This window comes from Struthio camelus, chromosome 1, assembly GCF_040807025.1.
Source record: "Struthio camelus isolate bStrCam1 chromosome 1, bStrCam1.hap1, whole genome shotgun sequence".
NCBI lineage: Eukaryota > Metazoa > Chordata > Aves > Struthioniformes > Struthionidae > Struthio > Struthio camelus.
Genome location: NC_090942.1, coordinates 129,312,309 through 129,326,311, shown reverse-complemented (window position 1 = coordinate 129,326,311; position 14,003 = coordinate 129,312,309). Strand labels below are relative to the sequence as shown.

General features: G+C 39.4%; 1 protein-coding gene across 1 annotated transcript in view; it reads left to right on the top strand.

Moving 5' to 3' along the window:
* Positions 1 to 14,003, top strand: part of LANCL3 (LanC like family member 3) — a 41,442-nt gene that overhangs the window by 20,185 nt on the left and 7,254 nt on the right. The window contains exons 2-4 of the mRNA XM_068916894.1: positions 8,798 to 8,921; positions 10,414 to 10,611; positions 12,624 to 12,831. Of these exons, the coding sequence (XP_068772995.1) occupies positions 8,798 to 8,921; positions 10,414 to 10,611; positions 12,624 to 12,831 (530 nt within the window). The remainder of the gene's footprint in view (positions 1 to 8,797; positions 8,922 to 10,413; positions 10,612 to 12,623; positions 12,832 to 14,003) is intronic.

Here is a 14,003-nt window from a genome sequence, read left to right as displayed (position 1 = left end):
AGCTGGTTACAGGAAATAATCTTCTTAAGAATTTTAATTGATATCAAGCAAAATTCCTTCAGGAGTTCCAGGAGGAAGTTCTGCTTATACGTGCAGCTTTATTCAGTGGAGACATAGAGTATGCACAGCCTTGAATTGTAGAAGTGAAGAAAAAAATATTTTACTGTGTATATCTTAAAATGTTACAGTGAAGTCATGCACTCCACGCTCATTGCAGATTTAGATGTTTGCTCTGTTGTAGCTGTTAGGTTTCTCTAATCAGCTTCTGAAGGCAAGGTCAGCATTTTACTCTGTCAAATAAACTGCATTCCTGTAGTCTCAATCTTAAAGGCTAACCTCAAGGCAAAATCCTCATTGATCTCAATAGACTGCAAGCCTGCCCTACAGCATTGCTGACAAGACATGGGACTACAGTAATTTGAAAGAATAATTAAACAGCATAGCAACCCTAGTTTATTGATCTGATTACTAAGTGAATTATTGAAGTCCATTCCTGGGGGTCATGAAATTACTCCATTTTTATATCTGTGTTAGAACTGATATTAGGTGAACCGGTAAAACTTCCGACACTTCTGTAATACCTGCTGGGAATAACACTCCCCAAGTCAAGGCCCATGCAGGTCAGTGAGGACTTTGATATTAAAAGCAATATGAATGATAAGTGAAGTGACTTTGACAAAATGAAAAAAAAAGATAAATGCTGGAAGGGATTGAACGGCTCTTTTCCATCACTCCTTGTGATTTAGATGACAGAATTACTTCTGATGAGTTGGACTATGAATGTATTTAAAGGTACTGTCAAAGAACTAGCAATCAATCTTTCTCAGTCCCCATCCTGTACTTTTTATTTATTTTATCACATAGTTTATTTCATTGTAATCTTTTGCTTTAATTCTCCTTTTCCTTGATCTCACTCGAGCAGCTGAATTACCGTTGTTGAAACAAGTGAAGCTTTAATGATATATACAATTGCTGCATAAGATGGTGTGTATGGTAACCTGGGAATAGGTACAGGAGGTTGAGTGACCATACCAGCTTCATGCAGTAATTCAGTCACAGAGATACCGCTGTGAAGGGTGCAGTAGAAAATCATGTAACCATACAGATATGCTATGTGTAAGCTGCTTGCTGTTTTCTCCAGGCCAGTACCAGACTGAATTTGTGTGTAGACCATTTTCCTCAGTCACAGCTAATTAACACAGACCACGGGGACCAAGAGCTCTTTTACTCTTCATCTCTCTCCCGCTCTCTCTTTCCTTCCTTTTCCTCTCTCCCGGGACCATTTATACCAACCGGTCTTTGTTTTTTGCTACCTTTTCCAGAGTAATCGCAGTGTAAACCCAGCTGACCCTTCCCAGCCAAGGCAAGAAATGCTAGAACTAGCTAACCACAGAGCACAGAGCCTCAGAGATCTTTGCAATAGTGAAGTTTTGTAAAGTCAAATGTCAGAAATGATGTGCTATGTTGTTGTCCCTTGTCCTTAACCAAACACTAACAAATTGATCTTTTCCAAGGAGAGACTTAGGTCTAAGTTGCCATAGCAAATGATAGTGCCCAATTAAATTGAACTTGAATCACTTTTGAGTTGAGACTAAGGGCACTGCCATGGCTGCTGCGACGTAGGGGAAGGCTCTGCCATCCGTGTTACGAAATTTTAATCTTTTGCAAAAAACTGTCTCATGAATCCTCTCTCCTGCTCCCATGGAGCTGGAAAAATAGGTAATGGTTCTTATGCACAGGTTTCAACCACTCCACACACCGGGGCAGCTCTGCTACAACAAGAAATGTCTGTGGAGCTGACGAAGGCATGGATTCACTTCAAATGAGCCAGCAGACCTGCTGTTAAGGGGAAGTAAGCTGATCCAAAATACGTGGGTAGAGCAGATGTTCCTTGCTTAGCAGTGTAAGAGATGAGATGGGATCCTGGGGCAGCACAACTGCAGCACACTGGGCTGCCCATTACTCCAAGCAGAGTGCATTGTGCCCAGCCTGGAAGATGTATAGACTCGTAATGCAAAATTGTCAAGAACACTTCCAGAATGCAGAAGGATAGATCTCCCATCAGGATGTGACTGCTCTGTGGCTGTCGTTTTGGCACAAGTTCACTACAGGGCTCGTGTACTCATACATTTTCTGACTGAGGCTAAATTCAGTCATAGGATTTCCCACTGATGAAGAGGCTTTTACATGAATAATCTTCCTCCTATCTGTGCAGGGAGCATAGACAGAAAGAAAGCAGTTTCTATGCAGCCCCACTATCTGCTCGTTTGTAGCTGTCATAAACTGCAGCGAAGTCTGGAGGAGGCCTGCTTGACATGCAGCAGCTCCGAAGGATTTGGATAGCAGACAAGTGACTGCTGATATATCCATTTTGGCCAGATCCCAGGGTCTGTTCCCCAGAAATGGCTCAGACATGCTTTATGAGGATGGCCAGTAATAATAAAGAAGGAAACAATTCTCCTTGTCTGTTGAAAAAAGTTTGGGTAGAATTCTGTAACGTAGAATTAGTCCTCTCTAAGCAAGGCTAGGTTTGTATCTTAGTTAATTATAAATTGTATATTTGTACAATTTTTAAATATGCTAGTTAATTCATCTGCAGTAACTGAATTTGTGTGCATTTCCAGGGACAGCTGCTGAAATTCAGTTCTTGGCTCTCTGCTCTGTGGCAACTTTAACCCTCTACTAGGTAGGAAAGAACATGCAGCTGGGATGCAGGCAGCTGATCTGAGAACAGGAAAGAACTGTCGTTTGAAAGCCACGCCATAGCAATGCACCCCAGAGGTACCTCACTTCTGCCATGCTGGGATTTGTGCTCCGGACCTATTCCATGTTGCTTTTGCTGTTGACCAGCCCATCCAGTTGAACAGTATCAAAGTTCTCAACAAACAGATCGATACCTGCTCAACAGTGTCAGTTGCCTGAGCTGCTCTGGTCTTAAATTTTATGTTTCTCAACGTGCTTCCTGCTTCACTCCTCCAGCGATGGAGAGCTGGGGCTTGTGCTTTCCTGCTCCCTTCAAGTGAAGAGGCAAGTAGTGATGGGATGGGGACGTTTTGTTTCCTTCCCAAAGTTTAAGAGAGCCACGATATTAGAGCTAGCTAGATGTATCCAGCAAGCCACTGGCGAGGCTGAATAAGATGCTGGAGCCTGTCGTTGGTGAGGGAGGGCTAAGAAAGAGGAACAGGGCATAGCCAGAGAAATTGATGTTTTCCCTGTATCTTTCTTGACTCAAGATAGGGGAGGCGTAGAGAAAGGCTGGTTACACTTTTTCCTTGAATCACTCCAGTATTTAACTTGAGACACAGTGAATAAAGATGCACATGCCATTTGACCAACTCTGTAAAAGCACCAGCTGCTCTCAGAGAGCCACAGTAACAGTTGTGCTCCATCCATTTTTCCAAGACTTCATGTGAAGCCGTGCTGGAAATATTCAGCTTGTAAAGGACAATTTTAACAGCAGGATTTGATAGTTTTAGTGCTACACAGTCTTGGTAAGTGAGACCTGTAGAAATTTTGTGCTCTGCTAGCAATGATAAGAGTGCTGTATAGTCATCTTTACCAGTAATCTGGTTCATCAGCAATAAAAGCAGCCTTTGGTTTCCAACAGGAATCATGACCGTGAAGCAGAGTAGAAATGACACTGTTTTTCCATGCCGATGAGGCAAAAAGCTAGACTTAAAGAAATGGAACTTTGCAGTTTAAAGTAAGCAGAACCAATGAGATCTGTGGTGAAGTCTGTTTTACTCATAAAAAGATTGCAGTTAAGCAGCATTGAGAATGAACTGACATAATCGTATTTGTAGTTGTGCTGTATCTGCACACTAGTGTAATTATGATAACATATAATTTGGGAAAGTATGCTCTCTAAAAAGTACTTTTCATGGCGATGTTACAGCATGAAGCATATTGTATTAGAAACAGTATCATCAGTAGTTCAAGGACTAATTTTATTCCTTGAACAAAGATTTCAGGAGAGTTAAAGAAATTCTTTTAAGGGTGTACTTGACACTGTGCCTGTAAGGAGTGCAACCAGCTGTACAGTCAGAGCTGGATTTCCCACTGAGCTGCAGCAGCGTTATGTCAATCAAACTGGAGTAAAAGTATGGAAAAGCAGATCCCTGCATCTTTTTGTACCTGCTGGTCTTCCCTGGTTTTAAGATCACCTGAAAGAAGAAATTGGCCATGACATTGCATAGAAAGCTGCCTGAGTAATCCCAAGGATCAAGCTTGAGAAATGAACTTAAACATCATGCAGTGCAGTAGGCTATCATTAAACTACCAGGTTGGCTCCAGCATCTTTCTGCTCAAGTCTACTGTCCTGCTGAATACAAAGACGTCTTTTACAGCATTTTTGAATATTATAACTAATTCACAAGCTCCCTCTGCTGGGCTTCCAGAATCTGAAACTCATGACTCAGCTTCCCTTAGGTTCTTTTAGACTAACCCAAATTTTTCAACTTATTTTTGACACTGTATGCAGCACAGCAAAAAGTCTGTGATCAGATTCATGAAAATGACTTTTTAGAAGTGTGTCAGGGAGAGGGTTGATGTGTTAAATGCCTATTCAAAAGATTTTGCATGCATACAAGGCTTTTTCCATAGTAATGTAAGTGTACATATTGCCTCCTAAAAGTACTGATGCATCTATATGCAGAAAATATATGCATCTATTAGCAGAGACTTGGCACTCTGTAATGCCTTCTATTACATATGTGCAGGAAAGAGCTCTAATAAATTAAATCCAAATCTCTGAACTAAAGTTTACAATCTGCAAATCCAACCAATACAATGTGCAGTTTTATGTAGCCGTATTTTTCAAAAGTTAGATCACGACTCAAGGAATTAGTACCAAGCATTCCGAGGAATGATAAAGTACTGAAAATTTTGCTATAATAAGAAGCAAAGAAGAGTGAGTTCTTCTGCTTCCTTCCTTCTGCATAATCTTCAAGGTCAAGATAACTGTCTGCAATTTTTGAAACACATATACCTAGCTTTGCATTGTTATGAACTCCACTGTTGGTGGATGAAGAGGAGCTGTGAAATTGCTTATTTCCAGCTAAACAGTCTCAGGCTGCGAAAGACTGCTGTCTAACAACAAAAAAGCACAATATTCCATGGTTGTTATAGACATAGCACTTCCTGGCTGAATTTTAATAGGGATTTACTGACTAAGGTACCTAGCTTAAATAATTCACAAATATGTGGAATGCCTTAATGGAAGAAGGCACATAATCTGGAGTGACACAAAAGGAAAATGGGGAGACTGTAGAAACAATGATAGCGGCATTCTTGACTGTCACTAGGGCTCCTAGGCATAGACATAATACAAATACAGAGTATCACAGTACTCCTTAAGTGTTGTGCTTAAAGTAGAAGATATATGGGAATGCAGCTGTCACCAGTGTGAATGGAACAGCTTTTTTAACAGCACACAGCATCACTAGACAGTGATTTAAAACAGGAAATAACTCCAGCAAGCAATTGGAATGGAAATTGCAGGGGAAATATAACATAAATATCTTCTGAACTGGGATTTAGGGAGGACACTAAAATGGACACTTCTAATACCATATGATAGGTTGTGATATCTTTAAAAGTACAGAGAGAGTTAGCTGAAAGACAAAATCACCAGCAATATGAGATCTCTTGGTGTCAGTAGTCTTTTGGATTAGTATGGACATAACAAAGAATAATTTTACTTACTATGTAGCCAACTCATATGAAATAATATTAAACGAGTTTATCAGAAATACAGATATCTCAAGCATGAACATTTTTTCTGACTAGCATATTTTATTATTGGCCTTATTCTTCTTCAGAGCATCTCACAGGTTTCACCAGAGGATGCAGTATCAATATGCAAGTTATGCTTTAAAAGCCTCTGTCTCTGCTGTCCCTAATTAAACATGCCACTTCAGTAATTCCCAGGGGCAAGGAGGGATTGTGACTACACTGAAGTGAAAATGAGCGTTAGGCACTCAAACAACCCTAGGTCTACTTTGTACTGCCGCAGTGAAACCATCCTGTGGATGTAATTAATGTATCCTATGCTTGTTGTTTTCATCGTATGTTTTTAGCTGTTTTTAGAGATCCTGGATGGAACATACGGAGACTACCCACAGTTCATATTTCTTGACAAAATGAAAGAAATCTTAGGAAGTTTTAATGTAGATTTAGTTGAAATGAAGTGTAGCCAGCCAATGGGGATCTGAAATGTGATCTCTGATGATTAAACCTTTGGAAGGCCACTAATAACCATGATAAATGAGAGTCTCTATGCTCTGTGAACCACTTCCTAGAATAAGGAGCAATACAAATCTTTCGTATTTAAGTGTTTTGGAAAACAGAGGCAGCAGCCCTACACTGACTGTGGAGTGGGGCGCTCGGTAAGAAATGTTTGGAGTCAGCACAGATGTTTGCAGTCAGACCATGGTCTCCGTGGCCAGAGAGAGAAGGTTGCTTTAAGAGGTACAGGTTATTTTCATTTCCATTTTCTCTTTACTAATCTGGAAATGCCTCAGGATGGGTTCATTTCAGTCGTACATTTTAACTGTGATTTAAATTATCACGCTAGAAACCTTGATTTAAGTAATCAGTTTTCGATTAGCTTTGCATGTGGGCTTTTTTTGCACTTTAAGAGGTGATATTCCTTAGCTGACATAATTTCTTTATGCCAACTAAAAGGATACACTCTGTATACACTTACATAATCACAGACCTTAAGTGTTCTACCTTCTGCACTTAACATTATATTAAAAAATGGTGAACAATGCCTTTCTTACTAGATGACACTTCTCTACTCAGTGGTGTGCAAGGGTGGATTTTGGTAGAATTTGGAATCCTTTTAAAATACACAAATCAGCATTTTAAAGTGGTCCTTAATTTAATCAAAAAATGTACTAAATATAAAAATAGGTTTATCAAAACATGGTTTTTACTGAAAGCTAGTTGTTTTATCAAATAGAGGAACCACTACATAGAGAAAATGATGATTTTTCTGATCAGCATGCCTTTGCTTTCCAGAATGACAACTAGGAGATCTTATCCTTTGCAGGGTTACCTTACTAATCCTTTTACAAAGTATACAGTTTGGAGGATTAGATCCAAAACTGCAAGACTGTAAAATCAGAACTGTAAAGAGAAGGCAGTGTTTCCTACTATGTCTGTGATCTGCTCATTTTCTTAGGATTTAAACAATTTTTGTAAATACAATGAAGCTAAAACAGTTCATTTAAAAGTACTGGCAAATGAGTGAAGCCTGCAGATCTTAACAACTTATTTACTTCTATTTCAGGAAAACTACAGAACATTGATCAAGATCAGAACTAGGTTGTTCTCCAAGTTGTGCAAATATCATAGTCATTTGGAGCAACTGTAATTGGAGTGTGTTGTTATCAGGGAGCAAGATAAGAGAGGCAAAGAAGATTTTTCATTCATTATTCCTTCGTCAAGTTCTAAGTGACATTAAGTATTCATAGCATCTTTTACCTCCCAAACAAAATAACATAGCTTATAGTAAATGTTGCCTCCATTTTTAATGCTAAAGGTACTTTTTAATCATGAAGAAGTAATTGAAAGTCCTGTGAAAATATAAGTTATAGCAAAAGGAAATGTGCTCAGAAATGTTTTAAAGATGTATTCTTGATGTTCTGGTTAGTTTTAGGACAATTATTTATCTTGTCAAGGCTATTTATTCAGCCTTTTTCTTTTTTTCTGCCTCATTTTGCCTTTTTTTCTTTCCCAATTCTCCTTTAATAATTTGAAATAATTTTTTTCAAAATACTGCTGTCATACTGGCTTTCCCCTAAAACCAAAAAAGCTACTACAACTGAATGACTTTAATGACCTAGGTATTGGTGGGCCATGTACAAATGTGGCTGACACAGAGGAAATTGCTGATGAAGGCAGTGAAGTGCAGATCATATTACAGTAGCAGTAAAAACCTGTGTGACACAGTAAAAAGCAGTATGACACATTCCATATTGAATGCTTTAAGTCAGTGACTTGAAAAAGTTCATGTCTGGTGAAATATATGATTTGTCAGTCCTATTTATCTTTTGACACCTCTGAAAGAGAGCCATTAGATGTCTTATAGATGTCCTATTTAGGACTCCGTTAGAACAAAGGCAATTGACCTTTTCATGTTGACGAAGTTCGACAATTGTAGCTACCCTCTATTCGTACAAGTCTGTCTTCTGCTTCATTTTTTTTAGCATTTTCTCGAAGTAGGAATGCCTGATTTTTTATAGTAAGATCTTTCTGAAGCCAAATATGTAGTATTTATTTAGAATAAAACTCTATACCTTCTTCCTTGCTTCCTCTTTTTTTCTTGTTCAGGAAGAAATCTGTGCTGTTCGGTATGTCCTGATAAAGCCTGTAACATTTACTTCTTTTCTACGTCTGTGTGCCTTTGTCTTTTCATAATCTCTCTCCCTCCAGTCTCAAGGCTGTTGTCCTGCAGCTTTTCTGGTGCTTGTTGTCATCTTCCATCAGGCTGAAATATCTGTGGGAAAGACAGGCAGTAGCCCTTAGTGGGCCTCCTTTCACCTCATCTCTGCAGCTGAAGATTTGACATTGGCTTTCCTGAGATGGGATGAAACTCTGTTTTTGAGAAACATTATGTAAATTTACTGTGTTATGTAAGGGACTTTTAATAATGATGTACATTACAGCACGCTCCTAAGACTGAAGGCAGTACTTTGGCTTGTGCACCAGGAAAAAAACAGAGGTCTGAAAAATGTCTAAAAAAGAAAATTATTATAATAGACTTGGAGTTTGTTTTGATGTTTCTGTTTAGGTGTTGACCCCAGCACAGATAAAATCAATTTGCCTGGCCATATTAGAATCAGGAAAGCAATATGCAGTGAAGAAGAGGAAACCATTCCCGCTCATGTACTCCTACTATGGAACAGAGTATCTGGGTGAGTAGAAAACACTGACTGCTATGTAGGTGATGCAGTGCTCAGATGCTGAGGCCGTGAACACTTGAGAGATAAAATATATAAAAGACATGCAGTATGGGATTCCTTCTCACTGAGTTGGGACCTTTCCTTTCCTCAGAGTAGTGCTTCTAGCTATGAACTGCTTATTCCTGAGTCTATAGGGGAAAAAAGTGTGTTTTATTTTCATTGTTCTAAAATAAGATAATTGAACCTTTAAACTTTTCAGTTAGTTTCCAGTTTGGGTCTAGCTGTGATTGACCTTATTTCTCTGCAGCTATGTCAACTGCTTTAATAGGACTCAAGCAGCTCCAGCTGAAAAAAAAAGGAGCAGCAAATACTTGAAAGAGTAGCATAGTAAGAGTGAGCCTGCACCTTTCTTCAAGCCAGGGAAAGCCTCTGACCAAACCTCCACCAAACTCCCATACCCCTGCAGCAACTGCAGCTTCATCCCGGTATCACAGCTTGCCTGAAACCTCCTAAATCTGGCAAGAGGGCTGAGGAGCCGGGGGAAGGGGTGGAGGGGGAGGAGCCTAGGGAAAGGCAAGAGGTGCCGGTCTGTGCCAGGGAAGCAAGGGGTTGGAGGCAGTTTCAGTCCCTTTTCTCCTTTCTGCCCTGGTAAATCTGTCCTGGCCAGGTGGAGGCAGCAAAAAGTGCCAGTGCTCGTGCCTTTTCAGAGAAGGTCACCAGATAGATTTGTCAGGGGAGGTACTCTGTAAGCTGATGTTGCCAAGCTGCAACTTGCAGAGCATTTCTAGCCGTGCATCTTTATTTTTTTTCCCCAGGGGAGAACAGGGCTCTAACATATGGTCAGCCCCCACTTGCCAGGGGCATCTTAGCTGCAGCTTATCTGAGGCAGCAGTGAAAAGTCATTGAGCAGGTCCCTGGTGGGGTCCTCAAGGCGCAATATCACAGTGTAGGAGGTGTGAGATTGGTTTGCAGATGTTAGTGAGGTCTTTGGCAGGGGAGCAGACAGAGAAGTCACAGTGTGATACTGCTCCACAGACCCTAGCAGGTACAGACAATTCTTGCGCTGAACTTCAGGTTTGAGCTAACTGTTACTCTGAACCAGTAACTGGAAATATCTTTTATGGTCCACTTTCAATTTAACTTCAACAAAGACCTCAGAATAATCATTGAGTTCAGTTCTGTGCCTAGAAAAATGACATCTTGAAACACTTTTCAGTTTAGGTTCAGTTCAACTTCATGCATCGAGTTTCAGTCATACCATAGTGAGAGCTGACAAAATTCATATGAATTTTTGCTTGAGTTGGGGAGTGGAAAAGGCAGAAGTGATAACAACTCATAGTGGCATTGACCTAAAATAATTCTGTTCCAAGCACCATTGTAATTTGCCTAAAAAAGACAAGACCCATGCACTTGACAAGCAAATCATTCCCAAGAGCAGGATGCAATGAAATGGACATAGGACCTAAACCTACCCTCTCCTTCTGACTATCGCTCTTCTTCACAGGTGCAGCGCATGGGCTTTCATCAATCCTTCAGATGTTACTCTCCTATTATGAGTACCTCCAGCCAGCAGATCAGGAGCTTGTGTGGCAGAGCGTTGACTTTCTTATGGACCAAGAACAGAACAGCAACTGGCCTCCTGAGTTGGGAGAGACAATTGAGCGGGAGAATGAGCTTGTTCACTGGTGTCACGGAGCTCCAGGTTCTTTTCAAACTGATGCTATGAAACAGGCAGATGCTGGTCACGTTGTTTTTCTACATTAGGTGATTCCATGTAGAAGATATGTCAGGTTAAATTTGACTGATTTTGACATTTTATGGGGAGCAGGCAAATAAAATTTTTTTCTTCCACTTAAGAATGATTTGTTTATTGCTGAAGCAGCTGGAAGGATAGACGTATTTTTTACTTTAAAAGCAAATGTGATCATAGCTGAAAGAATTCTATCTGGTGCTCTGGTTGTCATGCTCAGCAGTGCCATACAAGAAAAGGCGCGATCCATATGTTCTACACTCTTGCTCCCTTGAGTGACAAGCCTTCAAAGAATGGTACAGATGAGTTGAAAGACAGCATATGGCTGGATGAAGAAATTGTATACAAAAGAACACAGATGCAGACCCATCTGTGAGTTTTGGGAGAAGAGTTTTTTCCCCCCTTATCAAAATCCAAGTTTAAGCCTTCAGTTATTACGTAGATAATGCAGAAATCAGACCAAACTATTTTAATCTGAAGGAGAGTTTGTACTAGCATGAGTCTTTTTTCTGGAACTCGCCCATATACAACTGCTTTTAAGACAGAAGGAGAATTCTTAGTTTGGATTCATGAACCAAGGATGGTGTCTGTCAGTTCAAAATCTAATCCTGTAGCCTAGTGATTCTGGCAAGTAGTGCTGTATATTGAAATTGTTGTTTTACTCCTGGGCAGAATTTGGTAGCTAACTAGTCATTGATTCTGTAACATGAACCTAGCAGGTAACAAAAAAGCTGACTTCTATTAAAGAATGTTCATGAGCATTGATGCATTACTTTTAAATAAGCTCTATTTAAATTACAAAAAGTACATCATCATTAACATCCCTTAATTGTGCGTTCTGCTTTATCTTTTTGTTGGTACAACTGAGGAACAAGCTTCTTTCTGTTTCTTTGTCACTCTGACAAAGTGAACTGAAACCATTTTTTGTTTACCAACCTCTTTTTATTTTTGAGAGGAGGAAACTTGACTTTTGTGAGAGGGGTGGCCTAGTGATGAAATCTGTGGGGAGGATGCCCTCCATGGCCTAGTGTCTTGAGAGTGGCCTTTGACTTGGGTTTAAATATTATTGGAAACATAAACAATGAGACTGCACCAAGGTGACAAAATCCCAAAGGCCATAAAGAAGTTATTTTATGAGACATTTTAGAGGCATCTAAATTCATTAATTGTTATTAATTGTTATTGTTCTCTCCCAGAAAATTTACTTTATTCCTTGACTGTTCGTGGGTAATAAAAGTCATGTAGTTTACAAGAACACTTTTCAGCTGCTCCTGAGTATGTTCGGATCACAAGTGAGCTATTCTAAACATTTCCTAAGGGCTTTGATTTGGTTGTATGTCATATGCATTCTTTTAACGTTACCATGAACACAGCTGTGCAATTTTCTTTTGAAGATTATGATTAATATATTTTAATCATTTCTAAAAATAAGAAATCTTCATAAAGTTAATATTCATAACTGTTCATAACTAGAATAAAGGGTCATTTGCTGCACTGAAAAGAGGACAAATTTCTTTTCTTCATTCCATGAACAGTTGTATCTGATGCCAGTGTAAGAAATGACATTGCCCATCCTTGTGGTTCTGTCAGTGTAAATATGTGAGCGAACAGGGATTCATAACCAGCAGGAAACACTGTTAAGAGCTTACTGTTTTAAAGGCAAAAATGCAACTCCTGTTTTAAATTGCTGAAGGATTGGGAATGTCATAGTAAACCCTGAAATTAAGTAATGCATTGAGAAGATTGAAAGTGGTGTTGTCAAAGGTAGTGGCTAAGTATATCTTACTGTGCGCTTTCTAGCATACCAGATACTATCCTCCCATATCTAGCATATATAGACATGTAATACAATGTATAGAGTATGAGACTGCATTTTTAATGTACTAATCTTGCATTTTCTTATGTATTCCTCCAAGCCCTTGGCTGTACTTATTATAAAAGACAATTTCTCTGCTATTTTCTAGGCATTGCATATCTGTTCGCCAAAGCTTACCTGGTTTCCAAGAAGCCTCAATATCTGGACACTTGCATCCGCTGTGGAGAGCTAACTTGGCAGAAAGGCCTGTTGAAGAAGGGACCAGGAATCTGCCATGGGGTGGCTGGTAGTGCTTATGTGTTCCTGCTCCTATACAGGCTCACTGGAAACTCCAAATACATTTACAGGGCACAAAGGTTAGCATTCCTACCCTTCTGGATGTAGGGCAATAATACAAAGTTTCAAGAGCATTTGGGAAGCTGCTCAGAGTCTGTGATCACAACCCATTGATGTAACTTCAGTGTTATAAACCTCCAACACAATTCTGTTTCTTGGAGGCTGTCTCCAAGTCGTGGGGCAAATGCACTTTGCAGAGTGCCCTGAAGTTCTGGTTCAAGGTTGTTCAAAGTTTTATTTTAGTTCACCTCAGCTGCCTTCCTGCCCACAAGCCTGGGATTCCTTCTAAAGGAAATCTGGGTGGATGGGTGGAAAGGAGTGTTGCACATCCAGGCCTCATCGTGACGTGAGGTCAGTGTGCCCAAGCTGCATACCGAAGTCCAGGAGCAGGATAAAATGAGATATTGTTTACTCTATTGATTTGTTCTGATTTTCAGAGCATTTGACACTGTCCCTTCTAAAAGCGGAAAATAAGTTTAGGACCCACTTTGCTGTGTGTTTTACAAACACAGATCTCACTCCCAGCTTTAGCCTGGGACTTCAACCTTTAACTTTGACACTGTGCTACTCAGCTTACTTTAGTGGAGCTAATTGCATTTTGTCCTGATGCAAGAAAGTGTGGCCCACTGATAATAATGTCACATTGCAGCAGTTATCTTTAACTTATATTTCTCTGATTTACTGTACGTGTTCAAAATGATGGTATTCAATGTTTATAATTGTTTTCCTTACAGCATAGAATAATGAGGGGAAATGGTAGGGTAATTAGGGTGACTTATTTTCAGCCAATTGTTTTCCAGTAGCAGCATTTCATTTGTTTAGTTACTTCAGCATTACAGAATGCATCAATACAAAACATTGCTTAAATTGCATCAATACAAAACATTGCTTAAATCCCACTAAAATAATAACCAATCCAAAAGTTATTAAAAAGTATTTGTTTAATGAGATGTATTATAGAAATACAGAAGGAGTTTCTAGCTCTTAAAGAAGCATTACACATGTACAGATTGCAAAGGTTCAGCTCTTCTTGATCTAATGGATGCCAGTTTAGTGTGGAAAACGGTAAAATTTGCAGATAAGGTTAAATAGCAAACATCCTATTTTTTTAATTGTTGAATAGTATTGAAATGATGCTTTCAAACAACAAGTAAGCAGATATACAGGGACACCAAATAATAAAAAGCTTTCT